The sequence below is a fragment of the Sciurus vulgaris genome (assembly GCF_902686455.1).
Source record: "Sciurus vulgaris genome assembly, chromosome: X".
In the NCBI taxonomy this organism is placed as follows: domain Eukaryota; kingdom Metazoa; phylum Chordata; class Mammalia; order Rodentia; family Sciuridae; genus Sciurus; species Sciurus vulgaris.
Window position 1 is genome coordinate 105,156,646 of NC_136471.1, and position 21,656 is coordinate 105,178,301.

General features: G+C 39.5%; 1 protein-coding gene across 1 annotated transcript in view; it reads right to left on the bottom strand.

The window, feature by feature from the left end:
• The window catches only part of CYBB (cytochrome b-245 beta chain), a 42,113-nt gene that overhangs the window by 3,522 nt on the left and 16,935 nt on the right, over window positions 1–21,656 (bottom strand). Inside the window, exons 5-11 of the mRNA XM_079122918.1 lie at window positions 19,950–20,095; window positions 17,588–17,778; window positions 13,291–13,417; window positions 10,135–10,227; window positions 5,387–5,640; window positions 4,129–4,291; window positions 2,134–2,280 (exon numbers count right to left, since the gene is read on the bottom strand). Coding sequence (XP_078979044.1) covers window positions 2,134–2,280; window positions 4,129–4,291; window positions 5,387–5,640; window positions 10,135–10,227; window positions 13,291–13,417; window positions 17,588–17,778; window positions 19,950–20,095 — 1,121 coding nt within the window. The remainder of the gene's footprint in view (window positions 1–2,133; window positions 2,281–4,128; window positions 4,292–5,386; window positions 5,641–10,134; window positions 10,228–13,290; window positions 13,418–17,587; window positions 17,779–19,949; window positions 20,096–21,656) is intronic.

Below are 21,656 nucleotides of genomic sequence, written 5' to 3' on the forward strand. Positions count from 1 at the left end.
TCTGAGTTCAATTCCTGATACCAAAATAAATAAATAAAATAAAATAGCAAAACTGTAAAGCAATTTATAAATTATAGATTTTCCCCTGGGTTTTATTTTTGTCAAAGGGGTTTTACTGTTTTGTTTTTAAATTGCAGAAGTGGTATCTTGAAACTGCTTTTTCTGAAGCAGCAGTTCTCATGGTCATGTGTCCCTGGATCTACATTTGCTGCAAGACTCTTCTAAGACTTGAAGAATCTATGGTAGACAATAATTTAAAAACCCAAATGAGCTGGACACGATGGTGCTCACCTATAATCCCAATGATTTGGGAGGCCGAGGCAGGAGGATCACATATTTGAAGCCAGCCTCAGCAACTTAGTGAGGCCCTAAGCAACTTAGTGAGACCTAAGTTTCAAAATTTAAAATAAATTTAAATTTATTTTAAATAAATTTAAATTTATTTTAAATAAATTTAAAATAAAAAGGTCTCAAAATTTAAAATAAAAAGGGCTGGGGATGTGGCTCAGTGGTGAAGCATCCCTGGGTTCAATCCCCGGTACCAAAACAAAACAAAACCCAAAGGAAATGCCAATTTTGACAGTGACAGAATTCAAGTGAAAGATGCCCAGGGTTGAGGAGCCAATGTCTAGCTATAGCCAGCTACTGTGCTTCAAATGTACCTCCTTCAAAATTTCAGGTGTTTCTAAACGTGATACCAATAAGAGGTGGGAACTCTAAGAGGTGATGGGGTCAAGAGGGTTCCTCCCTCGTGAATGGGATTAAGAACATTATAAGAGGCTTCATGTACTGTTTGGGGAGCTTGTCAATTGTAAGATATTTACATTGCCAAATGTCCCTGGTGGGGGAAGGGAGAGGGGCAAAATCACCCCGAGTTGAAAACAACTCACTTGTTTTATTATAGTGCCCTCTAAACGGTTTTGAAAGCATACTGTCATTTGAAATACACACACCCATACACATACACTACACACATATGTCTCACCTTCTTTATATATACAGTGATTTATTTACTAATAATAATCATAAACTACAGGTAGTCACTCAGACTGCAGGCTCTGGAACATTCTAACTGTGTGGGTTACTTGTTGGGTGCCTTTAGGCAAATGACCAACTCTATTTTGGGCTTTGGTTCTTCATAAGTAAAATGTGGATAATAATAGTAGTTCTCTCACAGGGTTGTTGAGAGCATAAAAATAGACAATCTGTGTAAACTTTAACAGCAATACCTGGCAAGTAGTTCAGTTCTCCCTCCGTGTCTGCAGGGGATTGGTTCTAAACCCCTCCCCCTTGAATACCCAAATCTATGGTGCTCAAATCTTTTATGTAAAATGGTGTAGTATTTGCATAGGTATTAGTGAATCAGGAGTTTGAGGCAGGAGGATGCAAGTTCAAGGCTAGTCTGGGTAACTTAGTGAGACCCTGTCTCAAAAGTAAATAAAATAGGTTGGGGATGTAACTCAACGGTAGAATGTTCCTGGGTTCAATCTCCAGTACCAGAAGGAAAAAAAAAAATCTATGCACATCCTCCCATATACTTTAAATGATCTCTAGATTACTAATATTACCTAAGACAATTTAAATGCTGTGCACCTGTTGCTACACTGTATTGTTTAGGGAACAATGACCAAAAAATAAATAAATAAATAAATAAAGCCTGTACCTGTTCAAAACAGATGCAAGTTTTTCCAAATATTTATTATCAGTGTTTGGTTGAATCCACAGATGCAGAACCCAAGCATAAGGAGGGCTGACTGTACATACTTAATAACTATAAACATATTAAGTATATTATAAAATATGCATAAATACATGAATTAAAGGCACACACACATTTTTCCCCATTATCCTCTGGCAAATTTTATCCATTTGGTTTTAGACTCCCTGATGGGAATATTGTTTTAATAATGTCAAAGTCATGACCTTATCCCCTTTTAGATTCCTTAGCTTTGGATCTAGTCTCAAGAATCTACCATGTGGCTATGCTGAGTGAAAGTGAATGGGCTAGATCCCTTGAATCCATTGACCTTTCTTGGAAAAAACCCAGTAGACAACACACATCAATAATCAAGGGAAAGTGGGCAAGCCCTGGACACTAAAGGAAGGATTTGAGACCTGGATCTTCATCCTCACCTGAGACTCATCCCAGCCAGTAAGGTAGATGTTGTAGCTGAGAAAATCCGCATTGTTCCTCTCCTGCATCTGGGTCTCCAGCAGCTGCAGCAGGTCTGCAAACCACTCAAAGGCATGTGTGTCCCGGCACAGCCAGTAGAAGTAGATCTGAAAGAGGGATGGACCACAGAGCAGATTGTATTGGCGTGGGCTCTAGCAGCATTAACATATGCATTGCTACCGTTCCCCTTTTTTGCTGATGCTCAGAATGCCTAGCAACATGGGTTTTCAGAAGACTCTGGACATTTCACAGGCTAATTTACATCAGTCTGCTCTGGACTTCATACTGTCAGGGCAATAAAGAACTAACTTGCCTGTTGGGGAGATAGCTCAGTTGGTAAAGTGCTTGCCTTGCAAGCACAGGGCCCTGGGTTCAATCCCCAGCACCGTTAAAAAAAAGAAAAGAACTAACTTGGCCTCAGAAATACATAGTTCAAAGAAAAAGCAAGTCTCTGGCCCACCTACTTTTCCATCTTGGGCTGGTTGCTTCTTCTCTCCCAGAAGCCCTGACATCCCTTATTCCCCCTCTCAGAAAGACATGAGGAATCTACACTAGCAGTGGCTGCTACTGCCAGACACTTATGAGTTCTTAGGAAAAAATAAATAGTTCTACCCATACCTCCTCCACATAGAAAAGAGGTAAAAGGGAGAATAAAAAACAAAACAAAATGAAACAAACAAAAAAAAAACATAACTACATAACATTAAAAAAAAAGTCAAAGTAGGTTCACTGTACCCATGAGAATTTATCTTTACAGTTACTAGAATGATTCAGTGTTTATTGAGGACGTCCTTCATTGGGTAATTTACATGTAACACTCCCCGGGAATTGATCCCGAGGAGATATCCATTAAAAAGTAAAAGTTTCACATCTCCTGCTCCCCCCCTGCCCCCGCCAAGAAAAGTGTTGAAGGCCAGAAAATTGAATCAATGTCAATTTATAATCCAGAATGGTAGAAAACTTAGTCTGCATCTTCCCAATGGTATATGAAGTAATCATTAAAAGTCATCATTTTGAAGTTTGTGATGTCTCTGAAAAACATTTTCTGTTTTAAAAACCAGGATATGAAATTGTACATAGTTGAAATTTACAACCTCCCCAAAATATGTAAGCCTGTGAAAAGAATATTAGAAAAGAAGATATACATCCATGTTGACTATTGCTTTCATTAAAACCTTATTTTAAAAGTTTGCACCCTGTATAACAATAAAACTCTTTAAAAAAACAAATGAAAAAAAGGTTTGCCTCATTGGGCATGGTGGGTCACACTTGTAATCTCAGCAGCTAGGAGGCTGAGAAAGGAGGATCACATATTCAAGGTCAGCCTCAGCAACTTAGGGAGGCCCTAAGCAACTTACTGAGACCCTGTCATTAAATAAGAAAAGGGCTGGGGATGTGGCTCAGTGGTGAAGCGCCCCTGAGTTCAATCCTTGGCACCAAAAATAAAAATATAAAAAAGGGTTTACATTGATATAAATCAATTAATCTTAATCCCACTTTCGTCCTCGAATGTAGGGAATAAATGGAATGATTTTTAATAAACTCTTTTAAGACAAAAGAAAAAGAATATATATAAGAGGATGGAGGTATAGGTCAGTGGTGGAACAGTTGCCTAGCATGCACAGGCCCTAGGTTCAATCCCCAGCAGAAGGAGGAGGAGGAGAAAGAGAAGGGGAAAGAGGATGGTTAGGGCTGTGAATATTTTTTCCCAAGTTTCTTTCTTATAAACTTCTGGTAATGCTATATAAATACTGTATTCAAATTACTTTTACCAATAGGCCTGCTTATATAGAAGCACATATACCTTATCAAATAGGCTAAGTCTGGCTCTCTGAACCACCAAAAACTTTTCTTTACTTTCCATGTTCCCTGCCAACCTTGCCCTGAAGGTGCTTTCACACCTCATTTGGCAATGAATGGCTACTCCAGATCTTCCAAAAAATAAAGGAACTTACCTTTTTGAGCCTCAGATTGGTGGCATTATTGCAATATTTGTACCAGACTGACTTGAGAATGGATGCGAAGGGCGTGACCCCAATCCCTGCTCCCACTAACATCACCACCTCGTAGCTGAACACGTCTTCACTGGCTGTACCAAAGGGTCCATCAACAGCTATCCTGAATGGAAGCAAAGAGGAGGTAGTTACAGTAAGATGCTGTTCACAGTAAGATGAAGCGTTCATTACTACTGGAGCTTAGCAATATGGCAATTTAAACTGGTGTAATGTATCTATGGGGCGCTTTCTTCCATGAAATGATTTACAAGTAAACAACTTAGTGCCAACATAGGGATGGAAAGTAAGAAGAGGAATTTTAGTTAATTGAAAACATACGGTAACTCATCAAGGGTATAGGGTAGTGCATCAAGGGTATAATTTCACTTTCCCATCCTCCTTTCCTTCTTTGTACACACACACACATATGCACAAACATATCTCTGTCTCTTGCCAGACCATCCTACACTTAAAATTACTACTTACATGGCACATTGATGTAAGAATTTTCTACATCATAACATCCTATAGATTTAATATTCCCACTTCTCATTTGTGTATTCATTGAGTTATTCAACAAACTTTTCTGCAGCATCTACTAGATGCCTGACACTGCGTTAGGCATGTGGGGAGAACAATGCAAAGCAAATAATATATGGCATTTACCCTCAAAAGAATGGTGCCAATTAAAATTTAAGAATATTTTTGGCCAGGCACAGTGGCTCATGCTTGTAATCCCAGCAACTCAGGAGGCTAAGGTAAGAGAATTGCAAATTTGAGGCTAGCTTTGGCTATGTAGCAAGACCCTGTCTCAAAATTTAAAAAAAAGAGCTGGGGTTGTCCCTCAGTGGCAAAGTGTCCCAGGATTCAACCCCCAGTACCAAAAAATACCCAAAATATCGTTTTGATATACTACAATTCTGTTCGTTAGAAAAGTTAATGTAACTTGGTATTACCATTACATACTTAAAGGAATTTGAAAGTATTTATTTCTAATATTTGATCCAAATGTTTTAAATTTCACATAAAGACTTATTAAAAATATGCATAAGCATACCACACACATTCAGTGGGAACACAGAAAGTTCTGTATATTGTTAGGATCTCTGTGTTTAGTCAGAGACTCAGGAGATAGTGTAATAAAAATGGGGGAAGAGGAGCTACTGAGTGCCATTTTTCCTGAACTCCTATAGCTTTGTAATATGTGCCTTGTACTCACTTAGGTAGTTTCCAGGCATCTTGAAACTCCTGCTTATCACAGCCACAAGCATTGAATAGTCCCTCTGTCCAGTCCCCAACGATGCGGATATGGATGCTAAAGAAGTCTTCCTCAGGGGCAGAAGTCAGTGTGAAAGGGTGCCACTCCAGCTTGGACACCTTGGGACACTTGACAAAAATGTACTGACCCACCTCCATCTTGAATCCCTTCTTTTTCATCTGTAGCTCGATGGTTTTGAAAGGATGAGTGACCACCTATGGAACAAAACATGTCTCTAGAAATGATACTTTCCCTAAATATTGGCCCTTTCAGTGTTCATATGGATAAAAGGCTGAGCTAAGGTGTCCCATCCAGGTCTCTACTTCAGGCCCAACGTGGAAAGTTCTCTGATTGGTCACTCAGAATTGCCCTTAGCTGTAGCCCATAGCCAATGATGGACTGCTGAAGGAATACAAAGACCTAGTCCTTTCTCCCAAATTTGGCAACTTCAAGGGACAATCTCAACTCCAGCACCCCTTGTAGAATCAACTGAGACCACAGTTACCAGTATGTTGTAGGTCAGGGTCATCATTTCCCTCTCCCATTTCCACCTTTTGTACTTTATGGGTGCAGTTCCTGAGAACACATCCCTATCAACTTTCTGCGTGCAATTCTCTGTCTCAGAGTCTTTACCATGGAATCCAGCCTAAGTCATCAGCTTATTCTGATTGTTTTTCTCTCTCAGAAGTCAAGGAAGGTGCAAAAAAATAGGGGAAGAAAGTGATATTTTCCTGCTCAGCCTTCCTATCTCCCCAGGGGATGAGAGAGGGCCTTGAGAACTGGACAGAATCCTTCTGGAGATCCCAAGTTAACTCTACTATCTGTACTTATCCTGAATCACACCTGGAACCTGTCCTATTCCACGTAATGCATTTCTCCCTACTTGGAGAGTACATGATTCATCTCTCCCCAAGCTAGGGCCGACCTACCCACTGCCATATTCATTCTGCATATATCCAAATGTTCCTAACAGTTTAATTCATAATAGCAAAAATTAAAACAATCCAAATGTTCATCAACTAGTAAGTGGAGAACTACTTTAAAAATAGAACCCAATAAAGAGCTATGCAGAAAGCAATATACTACTTTTTGTCAAAGACCTATCCATGTTCATTGCTCCCATGTTCATTGCAGCACTAATTACAATAGCCAAGATACAGAATCAACCTAAGTGTCCATCAACAGGTGAATGGATAAAGAAAACATGGTACATATATATGATGGAAACCTATTCAACCATAAAAAGGAGAAAATCCTGTCATGGATGAACCTAGAGGAGATTATGTTAAGTGAAATAAGCGGAACACAGGAAGACAAATAGCACATGATTTCATGAATATGCAAAATCTAAAAGAGTTGATCTCGTACAAGTTGAGAGTAGAACGGTGGATACCAGAGGATGGAGTAAGTAGTGGAGAGGGAGAGAAGGGTAAAGGTTGGTTAACACGTGCTAAATCACAGATAGTAGAAATAAGACCAGGTGCAGTGGTGCAACCCTGTAATCCCAGTGACTTGTGAAGCTGAGGCAGGAGGATTGCAAGTTTGAGGCCAGTTTAAGCAGTTTAGCAAGACCCCATCTCAAGATAAAATAAGTGCTGGAGATATAGCTCAGTGGTAGAGCTCCCCTGGGATCAATCCCCAGTACTGCATACAATAAGGAACAATAAGTTCTGATGTTCTGTTGAACAGTAAGGTGACCATGGGTAACAATAATGTCTATTTCAAATTGCTAAAGAGACCATCTTTCTTTTTATTTCTTTATTTAGTGTGTGTGTGTGTGTGTGTGTGTGTGTGTGTGTGTGTGTGCACACTAATAGGGATTAAACCCAGGGACACACTATCACTGAACCACACTCCCAGACACCCAGACATTTTTCTTTTTCATTTTGAGACAGAGTCTCACTAAGTTGCTTAGGACCTGGCTAATTTGCCCAGTCTGGCCTCAAACTTGAGATCCTCCTGCCTCAGTCTCCTGAGTGTCTGGGATTTTAGTCATGTGCCACCATGCCCAGCTAAAAGAGAGGATTTTGAATGTTCTCATGACAATGATATGATAAATGTTGAAGTGAAGGATATTCTAATTACACTGATTTGATTATTACACAAAGTATAATGTATCAAAACACTACATTGTACCTTCTAAATTTGTGCAATTATGTGTCAATTAAAAACAAAATAAGAATAAAAAAAGTAATATACCGTTTCTTTCATGATTCCTAAGATGCCCAGAAGAACTTCATGTGTATAACTAAAGACAAACCCAAGGGCCATCAAAGGAAAATGAAATCAATGGAAACAAAATAGTGGGTTTTTAATGTTGACTGATATTGCTGGGCTTCTCCTTTCATGAGTAGAGAGTTGTAAGAGAGTGGGAAATTCTTTTAATAAAAATTGTTGGTTGACCCAGGTATGGTGGTGCACACCTATAATCCCAGGAACTTAGGAAGATGAGGCAGGAGGATCACAGGTTCAAGGTCAACCTGGGCAACTTAGTGAGACCCTTTCTCAAAATGAACTTTAAAAGCTTTTTTTTAAAGGGTTGGGAATGTGGTTCCGTGGTAGAGTGCCCCTGGGTTTAATCCCCAATACTCCCCGCTCCCTAAAAAAAAGTGTCTGGAGGTGTAGCATGTGTTAAAGTATGTACTTAGCATGGTGAGGCCCTGGATCCTGTCCCCAGTGCCAAACGAAGAGTTGTCACACATTTCCTAAGCTTGTGACTTAAATACATCTTATACGATGTGGTTGTATCCAACTTCCCTTCTGCTTTGAAATACAGAGTTGGAAAGAATCATTTCACATTCAGAAAATTAGGTTGACAATTGTTTGCCATGTCATCATTTTGTGTGGTGAAAAAATTTTTTACCATATCGCAATTTTGCCATCACAGGCACAAATAGGATTTAACTAAATAAGATGTACTAGTGGACAACATTCTCACTGGAATATTCTGAGTTAACACCTTGTTTTTTACATTTGTTGGTCTGAGAAGAAAAGGAATATCTATTTTTTTTACATGAAAACAAGACTTCCTTACAAGTATCTTTAAGAGACATATTTGTCTGGTTCACTCATCTCTTGTCCAATAAGGGGAATTTTGTGGCCACTTATTTTGCTGATCTATGAGCATTTTCTTATAATATAATATAAATAGCATAAAAGGAGAACTGTTTGGCTTCCTATATTAAAGACTTCCAGTTCCAGCAGGACCAGCTTTACTATGACCCTTCATAAATATCAAATGAAAACTGTTAGGACAGAGGACAGAAGGAACTTGTATGTTTTGCAAAAATGACCCATAGCAGGCCTTTGGTAAATACTTGTTGAGTTGAATTCAACTAAATTTTATTTGATAAGAATGGTCTTGCCTGGTGTTTCCAGAAACTGTAACAAGGAGTTTCCATTTATATTTAGTTAGGTGAATGTTTATCTGTGGGGTAAAAAACAGAATATTCATCACTTATGAATAGAAGTGCATTAGATTTATGAGTGTTGATTTCATATCCTGCCGCTTTGCTGAATTCATTTATTAGTTCTAGAAATTTTCTAGTGGAATTTTTTTTGATCCTCTAAATGTAGAATCATGTTGTTGGCAAATGGTGATAGTTTGAGTTCTTCTTTTCCTATGCATATTCCTTTAATTTCTTTGTTCTCTCTGATTGGTCTGGCTAGAGTTTCTAGGACGATGTTGAATCGAAGTGGTGAAAGAGGGCATCCCTGTCTTGTTCCAGTTTTTAGAGGGAATGCTTTCAGTTTTTCTCCATTTAGAATGATGTTGACCATGGGCTTAGCACAGTCTTTACAATGTTGAGTTATGTTCCTACTATCCCTATTTTTTCTAGTGTTTTGAGCATGAAGGGATGCTGTATTTTATCAAATGCTTTTTCTGCATCTATTAAAATAATCATGATTCTTACCTTTAAATCTGTTGATGTGGTGAATTACATTTATTGATTTCCGGATGTTGAACCAACCTTGCATCACTGAGATGAACCCCACTTGATCGTGGTGCAATATCCTTTTAATATGTTTTTATATGCAACTTGCCAGAATTTTTAAAAGAATTTTTGCATCTATGTGTACAATGACTCAAAATGCATTCTGCTGTCATGTATAACTAAATAGAACAAACAATAAAAAAATAGAAGAGTGTGGGAAAAACTCCTCTACACTTGGGGTTAGGAAAGCAAATTTAAGCTGCAGCTTATTAATTACTAACTTGCTTGAGACTTTGGGCACTTTGACTCTGATATTCTATGATTATATATAAAGCACAGAAGAGGCAGAAATGACCTAAGAAATTTTCTCAGCCTCAGTCAGACCTACCCTTGGTTCCTTAGATCTTTTGGCATCTGAAAATTTTAAGACTCACATTTCCTTCTCCACTTTTAACTAACCACATAATGCCTCTATGTCCTTCTGAGAGAGAGAGGAAAAAGAGAGAAAAAGAGGAAGAGAGAGAGAAAAAAAGAGAGATTTTCATGTACACAAAGCACCTGGCTTCATTTACAAAGAGAAAGTGACATCTTCTAGTGTCTCCAATTAAAGGACCAACCATTTGATTAGCGAGCTAAGTACATTGAAATAAACTATAGGTCTCTTCTCTGCTTTAAGTTTAATCAGACAGCTCATAGAGACATAAAGAACTTGGGTAGAATTATCCATGATACAATTAGACACCAATTACTAGTAATTCCTAAGCCAACCAATACCTTGGTGATGACAACCTTCTGTTGAGATCGCCAAAACCGGACCAACCGCTCACAGAGATACAGGAACATGGGACCCACTATCCATTTCCAAGTCTGTAATCGGAGCAAAAATGAAAATGTGATATGTTAAGGGGTAAAACTAATAAAAGATTCAGAGAGTGAAAAAAGTTTTACAAGTCAAGTTAATCTTCATAGGATTGGCTGCATTTGACATAGGATAAATAAATCCCTACACAGAACGTATGAAAAATATCTGAAGTTTTGATAAACTGTTGAACGTGTAAAAATGAATATTCTCACCAAGCATGGTAGTGCACGCCTATAATCTGTCTGTAATCCCAACTATTCAGGAAGCTGAGACAGTAGGATCAAAAATTCAAAGCCAGTCTCAGCAACTTAGTGAGACCCTAAGCAATTTAGCAAGCCCCTGTCTCAAAATAAAAAATAAAAAGGGCTGAGGATGTGGTTCAGTGGTAAAGTGCCTGTGAGTTCAATCCCCAGTACAAAAAAAAAGAAAAATTCTCCTTAGCCACACTGGAGAACTGCTATATCTACAGAATGAAACTTTCCAAGGAGGAACTACCCACAAGAATGAGATTTCCTCTTTCCCTCTCAGTGTCACAATTGCAGTTGCAATAACCCTCCAGTAAAGCAAGGTTGGTTTCAGAATTAACATTTCTCTAAAGGATAGCATTTCAACAACATAATTTTTTAATACAACATTGCAATTGCTTTTTCTCAGCCATGTAGCTTGAAAATGATCTTTTGCAAGATGACAAGTTTCATGCAAGCGTTTAGCTGTTTCTTCAATATCCTGGTAAACTCTAGGAGCTATGCAATGCTCTTGCTGAATAGGAACAAACCCGAAGGTTTTTAGAATTCTCTACATACTCTTTGGCCACAATATGCAGTGTTTCAGTACACTGGAATTACTCCACAGTATTGTTGACTACATAAAAACATTTAGGCCAAACCAATCTACCCTGAGACTCTGACACTTGGATTCCCAGTTTAATAAAGTAGCAAAAAATCTTAGAAGTCAATATCATATGAAATACGACTTTCCAGAACAGATTTCAAGGAGGAAAAAAAAAAATCAGGAATGTACCTCCCCATAGTTTCACATATGATCTTTCATTAAATTATTTTCTTATGACACTTTGTTCCAGGTGAGAGCAGTTGTGTGTTCCCATCTCCAGCCAAAGTTGGACAATATTTGCACCAGAGGTCAGGAATGTTCTGCTGCTAGTCTTCATTTTCAGGGGGCAGGTATTTAAAACAGTCTTGAGTCATCCATCTATTTCCTGAGTGCCACCATAGGGTGCCGTTGAATGGAAACAGGTTTGTGTATTACCTCTAATCTCCCCAGAAAACCAGAAGCTCCTTTGAAGCAGATGTCTGCTAAGATAGAAGTACTCTGACCCTAGCTGTCATCGAGGAAATATGCCTTCCGCAGCCCATAAGACTGGCAATATGGTTCCCTTTTTGTCCTTTCAATTGATGTTTGCAAGCCATGTGGGCAGTTCACTGACATGTCTGTTTGTTTTTATTGATGGACAGAGATGCTCAAAGATAAGACATCACAGCATGCTGCATCTAGGAGAAGGGTATTCCTATGCCAAGAGAGTAGGACAAAAGGAGAAAATGGGATGGGACATATGCCTTTATGTCATACTGTGTATAAGAAAAAAATAATAATCTTATTCAGAATCCCTTGTACAAAAAATAATGATTTTTGTCCAGTTTTATAGCAATGGTGTTTTAGTTAGTTTTTTGTCACTGTGATCATAATGCCTAACAAGAGTAACTCATAAGAGGAAAAGTTTGTTTGGACTCATGGTTCCAGAGGTTTAGTATGTGGTCAGCCAAGTCCATTACTGCAGAACATCATGGTAGAAGGGCATGGCAGAGGGAAGCTGCTCACCTTGCGGTGGCCAGGAAGCAGAGAGACAGAGAAAGGGGTGGGGACCACAGGAGAGAGGCACCATTTCAAACACACCAGTGACCCACCTCCTCCAGTCACATCCCCTCCCCTGACCTACATTACCACCCAGTCAGTCCATTCAAAGTAGGATGGACTGATGAGGTTACAGCTCTCAACATCTAATCATTCCACCTCAATATTCCTGCATTAACACAAGGAGTATTTGGGGGACACCTCATATCCAAACCATAACAAATGGCTAGCACAAGAACCAATAAAGCATACTGTCTGTCAATAAGGGGAAAGATATGAAAATTACAAGTACTGCTTCTCACTTTATGGAGCAGAGATTTTGAGAAAACACAAAAAGGAGCCCTTCAGAACTCCTTATAGGCTAAAGGAAGTATTTTGGCCCTCAGTCACCAGTATCACACCCCTGCTCCATCACATGGTGTCCTTGGGTGTTTGTGTGAACCTGGTTTTCCAGCCTCCTTCAGATCTGATAGACTGGACCTCCTGATCCCTAAAGATATTCCAATGTGCCACATCATCAATTTTCTTCCCGGTTCTGAAAGTCTTATAGAAGGTCTTATTTCCTGGTACCTGAAGATGCCCTTAGCTGCTTACAAGTGATTTATCTGAGCTACTCAACTCAGCTCGGGATGGAATCCTTAAGAGTCCCTGTGAAAATCACTAACGATGTTATTGTGGTCTTTATATCCAAAAGAGAAGAGATGGAATTTTTTGAACCCATAATCTTTTTTTGTTGTTGTTTTGTTTTAGGTACTGGAGATTAAACAGAGGGGAGCTCTACCACTGAGCCACATCCCCAGCCCTTTTTTTAAAATTTTGAGACAGGGTCTTGCTATGTTGCTTAGGGCCTCACTAAGATACTGAGGTGGATCTTGAACTTGGTGATTCTCCTGCCTCCGCCTTCTAAAGTGCTGATATTACAGGTGTGCCCCACCTTGCACACGTCACCAAACAACGATTTTAAAACACTGCTTTGCCAAATTTTCTGTCAGGACATTGATAATAGATTAATGCAAAGAATTTCTTTCAAGAAAGAATTCTAGCCAATAAATAGAGTAGAGAAAAGTAGATTCAACATCCTAGAAGTTCTGTGACATTTGTGATATGATAGACAACTCTATGACATTTGTGCGCATCTTAAACATAGTTTGAAGACTGCCAGTGATAAAACTATGATAGCAACAATGAATTGCACATACCATAGGAGGGTTCCCAGCGAACTCCGGGACTGGGCAGTCTGCTTTTCCCCACTGTGAGAAATTGTCTTTACATAATTGTAGCTTATTGTCATTCAAACTCCTGGCAGTCTGTCCACGTACAATCCGCCTAGGAGAAAAACATGCATCCAGTCCATTTAGTAGCAAGAAATCAAGATGTCTATGTTTTTAAATTCTGAATTTTTAAATTTTGAATTTTTCTCTTTTCTTTATTTCTTTCAGGGCTGAGGATGGAACCCAGGGTCCCACCTGTGCTAGGCAATGAACTATGTCCCTAGTCTGATAGTCTGCATATTTGAAGTACCCTAACATGGGTCCTGTACTTTTCACTTAAAAGCTGTATCTCATCATCACCCCACCCCCTAAATAGATGAGAAGAAAGAAAATATGAGATTTTTCCTTTTGTTTACACTATGGATTGAACATAGGCATGCTCTACTACTGAGTCACATCCCCAGCCCTTTTTATTTTTTATCTTGAGACAGGGTCTTGCTAAGTTGCTTAGGGCCTCATTAAGTTGCTGCGGCTGGCCTTGAACTTGTAACTGTTCTGCCTCAGCCTCCCAAGTCTCTGGGATTAAGGCATGTGCCACCACATGACAGCAAAATATGTGACCCTGAGCAATAGAAAAAAAATGCAAAGGCAGAAAGAATACTTCCATGTACCATAGAGGGTAGATCTTGGATCATCGATATAGTTTTCTTAAGAGGAGAATATGTGCTTCTGCCTTGAGATCATTTTCATTTACAAACAAATAGAAGCCAAAAAACTACAAATCTATAGGGTGGTTACATGTATACAGTGCCTTCATGTATATTAGAAAAGACTCCCCTTCTGGGAGTGCTGTCCTGCAGCAAAGGGTTTATTTAGCCAGCTACCCTTCCTCTCTTTGGTCAGGCACCCTTGCGTAGAGGACAACTCATACAGTCACACATAGTGGCCCTAAAACTTAGCAGAAGTGTTTTATGTGTGGGTTCAAAAATCATCTAACTGCCGGGCAGATGGCACATGCCTATTATCCCAGCAGCTCGGGAGGCTGAGGTAGGAGGACTGCAAGTTTAAGACCAGCTCCAGCCTCTCAGTGAAGCCTTAAGCAGTTTAGTGAGGGCCTAAACAATTTAGTGAGGCCCTGTCTCAAAATACAAAATAAAAAGAACTGGGGACTTGGCCCAGTGGTGAGGGGCCCCTGGGTTCAATCCCCAGTACCAAAATAAATAAATAAATAAATAAAGATATTCAATTGCTTTAGGAGAGTCTAGAGATTTAAAAAAAAATTTTTTTTTTCGTCTATGGTTTTCTCAGTGCTTAGAAAGAGTTTATCAGGGATCAGAGTGAGGAAGTGGGTTAAGAATATATGCAGATGTTGCTCAAGGGTACTTCTCCCCACCCTTCCCCTTTTCACACTTAAGTTTTTACCACAGCCAGACTGACTTGGCTCTGAGCAGACTGTTCAAGTATCTACTTCCCCTACTCCTACTTTCCTGGAACCCTATGCCCAGCAGGGAAGTTCCCTGGGCCTGCCTTGGTGTGCAGGTGGTGTGAAACAGCAGAAAAGGAACCCTGGTAGTAAAGAGGATTCCTCCCAAGCAAACTCTATATCTCCATGAGGGCATTCATCACAGTCCCCTTTAAGCCACCACTACTCTGGGCCATTTACCAGCCAAGGTGGCCTGGCCTACATATCTTTTTTTCTATTTCCACATTTTTTACTGCTGCATTTTAGTTGTACAAAATGATGGGACTTGTAGAACAAATTTTAAAATTTTTTAAAAATGCATGGAAGCAAAGAGCAAGTCACTTTAGGTAAGCGTTTCAAGATAAAGTCTATGAATAACCCAAAGATGCCAGAGGATCTAAGAACCTATGGACAACTCTCCCTAAGAATATGCATTTTAGTGGAGTTTTTCATAACATAACTTGAAGAAATGAATACCACACATTAAGCCAATATAGCATTATCAAATGAGAAAATGCTTCAGAGTCATGATTAGGGAGTGGATTCTTCAATGTTATTTCAATTCCCAATAAAGAGGCAGCTCCCTATTCACTGTATTTATGTGACTGGCTCTGGATGGCCATTCCAGGTTAATGCAACCTGAATTTCATGATCCATTTGTGGAATGCATTCTTCATCTGTTATGGCTAAAAATCAGGTGGGTCTGATGGCTGTTGTGACTCCAAAGCTCTGCTGAGGCAGGATAGCTATGTTCTTAGGTGTGACTTATGGATGGAAGCTCCTCAGGCCACAACTGTAAGAAACCTCGTAGGAAATCTGAAAGGCTGTGCAACATAACTAGTACATTATTCCACAACTAGTGAATGAACAATGTTAATCACAGGACAAAATACAATATTGTTAAAGGTTTAAAATGTGAGTTGAAATCAGCAAGTAGTTAAAATGTTATTTTGAATGTAAACACTTTTGGGAAAAACTTCAAAATATTACAATGGGAATTGGATTCAGCTGTCCAACTTCTAGAAAGGCTTTGAAAATGTACTCCTTGATAAATAATCTTTTCAATATGTAACAATAAAAACCTTGAGTTGATGAACTCCAAATAAAAAAAATGATGGAATTTGTTGTTACACCTTCATCTATACACAGAGTATAACAATATAATTTGGCCCACATCACTCCCCAGCACTTCCCCTCTCTCCCCACTTCCCACCCCCGACCCCTTTCCTCTACTGCTCTCCCTTTGATTTTCATAAGATCCCTGCCCTCTACCTTTGTTTTCCTTTTTCTTCTCTAGTTTCCACATATGAGAGCAGACATATGACCTCGACCTTTTGAGTTTGGCTCATTTTGTTTAATATAATGGTCTCTAGTTACATCCACTTTCCTGCAAATGACATTATTTCATTCTTATTTATGGCTGAATAAAACTCCACTCTGTATATATACCACATTTTCTTTATCCATTCGTCCATCAATGGACACCTGGGCTGGTTCCATAATTTGACTACTGTGAATTGTGCTACTATAAATGTGGGTATGCATGAATCACTGTAGTATGATGACTTCAATTTTTTCAGATAAATACCAAAGAGTGTATAACTGGACCATATGGTGGTTCCATGCCCAGTCTTTCTTCACAATCCTAATTGCTTCCTTTACTATACAGAAGTTTTTTCATTTGATGCCCATTCCATTTGTTAACTCTTGCTGACCTACATATTTTGCCATTTTGATCTTTAGGTTCCTTATCTACAATTACTATTCCCCAGAAATGGGGATAGTGAGAGCAACTATACATTTGGGGGATTAAAAGAAACATTTTATGTCAAATTATTAGCATAGAACCTGTTAGAGAACAAGTGTTCAATATAAGTTAACTGCTACCTTTATTATGTTAGAATGATAGAAGGTGAGACCCACGGATTTTTCTGGCTACTATTACTTGCAATACCTGAGAGAGGTCCTCATATGCAGTAGGCAACCAATAAATAATGGTTGGCTTAAATCAAAACCCATTGAACTAGAGCAAACCCCTTCAACTAACTCATCATTAATCACTCTAGCTTGGGGGCTTGTTTAATTCACTAGTGATTGAGCCACAGGAGACAATGCTATAGACCTTACCAGTGCTCTCAATATGTTTTTGTTTGTTTATTTGTGTGTTTTTGTTGTTACTTTTTTGTTTTTGGTTTTGTTTTGGTACCAGGGATTGAACCCAGGGATGCTTAACCACTGAGCAACACTCCCAGCTCTTTTTATTTTTTATTTTGAGACAGGGTTTAGCTAAGTTGCTTAGAGTCTTGCTAAGTTGCTGAGGCTGGATTTTAAATTGCAATCCTCCTGCCTCAGCCTCCAGAGTCGCTGAGATTACAGGCATATGCCACCACATCCAGCTCAATATGTTTTATTCGCTGGCAAAGACTTCAGACTTTGGTGTACTTTTCAAGCTTGCTATAAATACCTGCACTGTAAGTAGCAATTAGTTGTATGTAAGAAACTAGAAGTGGAGCTGGGGTTGTAGCTCAGTGGTAGACCACTTGCCTAGCATGTGTGAGGCACTGGGTTCAATTCTCAGCACCACATATAAATAAATGAAAAAAATAAAGGTCTATCAATATCTAAAAAAAATTTAAAAAAAAAAAAAAGAAACTAAAAGTGTCGACAACTGGTTTCTATTGGACCAACCCCTGCTGGCTGTCCTCCCACATTCCCTCAGCAGACAGGCTGACCACACATAAGCAAGGAAGTCACCGTGTCTAACAGGGTACTAACCTAGAAACTGAAGGGCATAAAGTCCTTCGCTGCAGAATTAAAACTTACTCAGCTCCGTGGATGGCAAGACCAATGAAGAAGATCACAAAGAGATGGTGTGTGTACCAAAACACTTCAAAGTAAGATCTCCGGATAGTTTTGGTGGAGGAGGTGATAATTAAAATGAGACACAGTGTGATGACAATTCCAGTGATGCCTGCCAAGCGAGTCACAGCCACATACAGGCCTCCTGCAGGGTTCTGTAAAATACACACACACACACACACACATTATCGTAGGCTCCCAGATGCAAGACTGCCCATTCACAAAATGTCCAGTATACTGGACGACAGGAGTTTTCATTCCCCACCCTTTGGATAATACTAATCACCCCTCACAGAGAGATATAGACATGGAGTAGATAACTCCAAATTTTAAAGGAAGCTTACATAGTTGAGGAATCATAGAAAATATGAATTGATATAATTAGACAGTTTTTGTTTGTTTTTTGGTACTAGGACTTGAACACAGGGACATTTAACCATTAAGCAACATCCCAGCCCTCTATATTTTATTTTGAGATAGGGTCTCACTAAGTTCCTTAGGGCCTTGCTGAGGCTGGCTTTGAACTTGTGATCCTCCTGCCTCAGCGTTCTGAGCCACTGGAATTACAGATGCCACTGTGCCCATCTTAGTTTTAAGAGAATATAAAATAAAGGAAATAATTGACTAAAAGATAACCTAGATTTCTGAAGCTCTTTCTCCTTTTGATTTGGAAAGGGCCATAGTCCTTATAGATTTGTAAATACATTTTTGGAATGCCTAACATCTTAGGCCGGGTTCCCCAGAAGTAGATCCTGAGATGAGAATTCATGAACAAGAATTCATTATGGCCGGGCGTAGTGGTGCACACCTGTAATCCCAGTGGCTCTGGGAGGCTGAGGCAGGAGGATCTTAAATTCAAAACCAGCCTCAGCAAATTTGTGAGGCCCTAAGCAACTCAGCCAGACCCTGTCTCTAAATAAAATATATAAAGGGCTGGGGATGTGGCTCAGTGGTTAAGTGCCACTGTGTTCAATCCCCAGTACCAAAAAAAAAAAAAAAAAAAAAAAAAAAGAGTTCATTATGAAGAATGGACTTCAAGAGAAACTGGTAAGGGAACAAGGAATAGGACAAGATAAAGGATAAAGCTAGGCAAGGAGATGATCTCAGACCAAGTTACACAGGGAAAGCTTCAGCCCAGTCCTGCAGGAGAACTCTGGAGGAAGTTACACCTTGGAGTTTATCCTGAAGAAGCTGGACTTTCATGGTCTGCTCTTATCAGTTATTGGCTAAGCGCTGCCCAGGGAGAGGCAACCTTCCAGGCCCTTCCAGATCTCTGAACTTTGGTGCAAAATGGCAGTAGCCCCAGGGAAGTTCTTGTAGGAGGAAACCCAGGTACAGGTCATTGAAATGAAAGCATTCTGAGGAAGCACAGTTACACATACGGGTGACCCAAGGAGATCTGGGCAGAGTGTGGCACTGTTAGCTCACTAGTGTGTACATTTGTGACCCTTATATATTTCTGGGCAAACAATGAACAAGGAAAAGAAAAATTATTCAAGATATCATAGGAAAAGAATTTGTTTTGTTTGGTGCTGTTTAATTCTGTCCCTAAGTATATCAGGCAAGTTTTTCTCTCATGTCACTTCAAGACTATGAATTTGAGCAAAATTAAGGGTCTTCTCTTGTGATCTTTTCTGAACAGAAGGAAACGTGTTTGAAATTTAATGCATAGTTATGAGATTTAGCCATCTTCCCAAGCCATCGGGCATGTGAACATGACTTGGAACTTCTCTAATAAGCTTCAACATCTGCTGGGACGGGAGAAGTCCTTGCCTCTGGATACCCCCGTGGCTGCCCAGGAAAATAGCTGAACTACTCTCAGTGTACCAAGGAATGCAAAACAGTAGACGCAGGCCACCCCTCAGATACTGCAGGTAAGAAAGAACAAAAGATCACTGTCAAAAGTCAGCTGGTGGTTGGCCTGACACTAACACTTAGGCCAGGGTGTTCCTAATTCACAAAAGAACTTTGTAGAACACCAATATCTGGGATAGGGAATAGTAATCTGGGGGAATAGTAATCTGGAGTGGGGGTCTTCAAATTAGTCCAGATAGGCCAGATTTGTCCTCCATCCATTTTTTTTCTTTTTTCTTTTTTCTTTTTTTATTGATTTGTTTTTTTTTTTTTTTTTTTTTTTTTTTTTTTGTTTGGTACCAGGAATTGAGCCCAGGGATGCTTAACCACCGAGCTACATCCCCAGCCCTTTTTATTTACTTATTTTTATTTTGAGATGTTGTTATTGTTCCAGCCCAGCTGAGTTCTTCACTCAGCAAAATCCTGTTTTAACAGCTTAGGGGACATCTGAATCAGGAAAAGAGAGGCTTACCTTGATTTTTTCTCGAGCGAAATTGAGATAACTTTCACCATCTTTATCCCCAATTTTAGAAAGTGCTACTGAATAAGGGTCAGAATTGTTGACTCGGGCATTCACACACCACTCCACGTTGAACAGATGTGCAATGGTATGGATTGCTAAAGAGCAGAGAAGAGAAGCAGAGAGTGAGGCATTTACACAAATGTATTATAATTTGGGTTTCTGGCCACAGCCTCTGACTCTATGATAAGTCACAGAGACACAGGGGTGGCCTGAATCTCCCTAACCCAGGGAGGCAAAGCTATTCTAGGGGTGAAACAGATTCCCCATGAAGTTGGGAGCTCCTTCCTTCAAAGCTGGCTTTGAATGAAACTTATTTTCCTGCCAATTTGACCCTGAATATTTGTGGAGCAACAAGCAAGCAGTAGAGCCTAGCCTCTTTCCCCAGGGTGGTAATAGAACTGCCCATTAACAGGGTGAGCTCCTTTCTGCTTTGTGATTATGAGAAAATCACCTAACATCTCTGATCTTGATTTCCTCGTTTGTAAAAATAAAGGTGTTGAGCTACATACTCCTAAAGGTTCAATCAATTTCTGAGAGTCTACTGAGGTAGGATAGAGGAAATGAGAAATATATAGAAAGGAGCTATAAAGTAAGGACAAGAAAATAGGATTTTAATTCAGAGTTCCACATACTTTTTCAGGCCTGTCACTCAATAAGCCTATCTCTTTTCCTGGTCTGTTACTTCCAAATTCCTGAGAAATCTGTAAATCTACCTGCACACTGCTAATCAACCCCCCAATAATTAGGTTAAGCAAAGAGAGATATACGATATAAGGAATCTATAACTTAGGGCACTTTCCTGAGCTATTTACCTATCAGATAACAAAAACCACGTTAACTGAAGAATATAGAGATTGATCAGACCACAAGAACCCATCCTGAGATCACTGGACTGATATCATTGCTACATACCTTCCCATACCACTCCTCAACTCCAAGTTTCTTTGAAAGAAGAACTGTGAACCCCCCAAATGCATCTCCCTCTTGAGATGGCCCCCATGCTCCCTTGAATGTGCACCTATTTTCTTAAATAAACTTGTCTATGCCTCTGGCTGGCATGTGCTAAAATTCTTTTCCATTATGTATGCCAAGAACCCTACTGGTCCTGAGTTGAGTTCTCCCTTCTCTCTGGAAGCTGCTCAGACGCTTCTTCCCAGACACCTCTTCCCCCATGACACTACGAAATAGCCTCAGTCTCTGAGGGGGTTAATATGCCCTCAATCTCTGTGCTCAAACAAGAGAAATCTAATGTATGCCCAGTGGCTGGCCCATTCACCTGACTCTGTAATTACGTCCAGAGAGAGATGACGGATGTGATTGCATTGATACAAACCAATGGCCACCAGTATGAACCTCTTAAGAAAAAACTAATCGCATTTTTTATTTCATAGTCACATCCACAGCATCTACCAGATGCCAAACACTGTTATAAGTACATTACAATTATCCTTACATTGACCTGGTGATGTAGGGGCACTTAATACCAGCTCCTCTTACAGATGAGGAAACTGGAGCATAAACTGTTATAAAACCTTGCCTGTGGTCACTGAGTCCTCAAAGCCAGCTTTAAATAAAACCAATTTTCCTACCAATTTGATTCCTAACCTTTGTAACAGGATTTTGGCAGGCATTTCTTTTGAATGATTTCATTTTCTA